Source organism: Aegilops tauschii, chromosome 6 (assembly GCF_002575655.3).
Source record: "Aegilops tauschii subsp. strangulata cultivar AL8/78 chromosome 6, Aet v6.0, whole genome shotgun sequence".
Classification (NCBI taxonomy): domain Eukaryota; kingdom Viridiplantae; phylum Streptophyta; class Magnoliopsida; order Poales; family Poaceae; genus Aegilops; species Aegilops tauschii.
In genome coordinates this window covers 399,022,693-399,024,911 of record NC_053040.3, presented here as the reverse complement: position 1 = coordinate 399,024,911, position 2,219 = coordinate 399,022,693, and the positions used below count along the sequence as shown (strand labels likewise).

General features: G+C 57.9%; 1 protein-coding gene across 1 annotated transcript; it reads left to right on the top strand.

The window, feature by feature from the left end:
- Positions 1-440: 440 nt before the first annotated feature.
- LOC109778770 (aspartyl protease family protein At5g10770-like) lies at positions 441-1,845 on the top strand. The gene is made up of 3 exons (XM_020337349.1): positions 441-549; positions 638-1,229; positions 1,317-1,845. Exons 1-3 carry the CDS (start codon positions 441-443, stop codon positions 1,843-1,845), a joined length of 1,230 nt encoding a protein of 409 aa, XP_020192938.1.
- Positions 1,846-2,219: the final 374 nt, after the last annotated feature.

The following is a 2,219-nucleotide window of genomic DNA, read 5'->3' as shown; positions in this document are numbered from 1 at the left end:
GATAAGAGAGGACACTTCTCTCTATTAATTAGCTAGCTAACACAATATATGAAACACCTAAATTAACCCCCCAAAACCCCCCAACCCCCCCCCCCCCCCCCCTTCAAAAACAAAAACAAAAACTCCAGCCCCTGAAATGCTGACGCGTGGATACCTATTGGTCCCGGTTGGTGACATCAACCGGGACAAAAGGCCCTACCTACACCAACCGGGACCAAAGGCCCCCCTGCCTGGGCTGGCAGCAGCGGCCACGTGGAGAACCTTCTGTCCCGGTTCGTGTAAGAACCGGGACTAAAGGTTAGGGCTTTAGTAACGACCTTTAGTCCCGGTTCGAAAACCGGGACAAAAGGCCCTTACCAACCGGGGTAAAAGCCCCTTTTTCTACTAGTGGTCGCGCTCCCCAAGAAATACCCCACAGATTTCCATCGGGGCAAGTCGCCATGGAGTTCGTCGACGTCTCGCAGCTGTTGCTCCTCCTGTCGTGCATTCTCTGCCTCATCGCTAGTGCAGCGGTCAAGCCTCAAGCCGTCTGTCCGAGCGCAAAGGTACGTATATAGATCGGTGGTGTGGACGGATGTCGCAGCTTTGTGCAACTTATTCACGATTTGTTCCTTCCATCGTTGCGTCGATTTCCCAGTGATTCCATCGTCGTCCAGTGGAGGTGGAGCCACGGTTGCCTTGAACCACAGGCACGGCCCGTGCTCGCCGCTTCCCACAAAGGAGGCGCCTACGTTGGAGGATCTGCTCCGCCGCGACAAGGTTCGAGCCGCCTACGTCCAGCGCCGCCTCGGCGGTATCCAGCAATCGGAGGTCAGCGTGCCGACTGAACTGGGATACACCGTGGGCACCCTGGAGTATCTGATCACCGTCGGCCTCGGCTCCCCGGCGGTTCAGCAGACCGTGATTGTGGACACAGCCAGCGACGTGTCATGGGTGCACTGGCGCACCTCGGGCGGCTACGACCCCAGCAAGTCGACCACCTACGCGGCGATCTCCTGCAGCTCCGCGGAATGCTCGCAGCTCGGCGAGGCGGGAAACGGCTGCATGAGCTCCGACTGCCAGTACGTGGTGCATTACAGCGACGGGTCGAGCACCGCCGGGACATACGGCTCCGACACGCTGGCGCTAGCGGGCTCGGGCTCGGGCTCGGCGACAGTCGTCAGCAACTTCCAGTTTGGGTGCAGCCGTGACGAGACGGGGTTCGATGACCTAACCGACGGGCTCATGGGGCTAGGTGGCAAAGCACAATCCCTCGTGTCGCAGACGGCGGCAACGTTTGGGAAGGCCTTCTCATACTGCCTGCCGCCTACCCTGTTCCTCTCCGGCTTCCTGACTCTCGGCGCGCCCAGCAACACGTCGGGATTCGCGACGACGCGGATGGTAGGATCCGAAGCGGAGGCGACGTTCTACTTCGTCGTCCTCCAGGGCATAATCGTGGCCGGAAATCAACTCAGTCTACCACCCACCGTCTTCTCCGCCGGGACGTTCATGGACTCCGGCACCGTCGTCACGCGGCTACCACCAACGGCGTACCAGGCCCTCTCGTCGGCGTTCAAGGCCAACATGACGCAGTACCCTGCTGCGCCGCCGAGGAGCCTCATGGACACGTGCTTTGACTTGGCTGGCCAGGAGAAAGTCATGATACCGTCCGTCGCGCTGGTATTCGACGGGGGCGCTGTTGTCTACCTCGATGCCAACGGTATCATGCTGGAGAACTGCCTCGCGTTCGCGCCTATAGACGATGACGGCATGCACGACATTATCGGCAATGTGCAGCAGCGTACCTTTGAGGTGCTCTACGGTGTCGGCCAGGGTGTCGTCGGGTTCAGGCCCAACGCGTGCTGAATTGCTGTTCAGCAGTCTCATGTCATCAGGGACGTTGTGTGTAGCAGTACCCTATCAGTATTGTATTGTATTGTGAGTGTGTGTGAGTGGTGTCTGGTGTGATGTTGTCCGCCTATACAGCTATTGTTGAAAGAAACAGGGATAATGCTTTGTGTTGTGGCCACAGCTTCCATACGATCCCTCCCTCTTTTTATTTTTCACGAATACACCCGTGTTGCGTATCATTTCACTGACAGAGGGAAATCAAAGTACAAGATCAGTCAGAGGTCTCCAAACCACATGCACAAGGAGAACCCAAGAGGGGGTGCTCAGTCCCACGATCCCTCACGTCATCACAGTCCACGCCCTTCACTTCACTGAGATGATAACAAGCC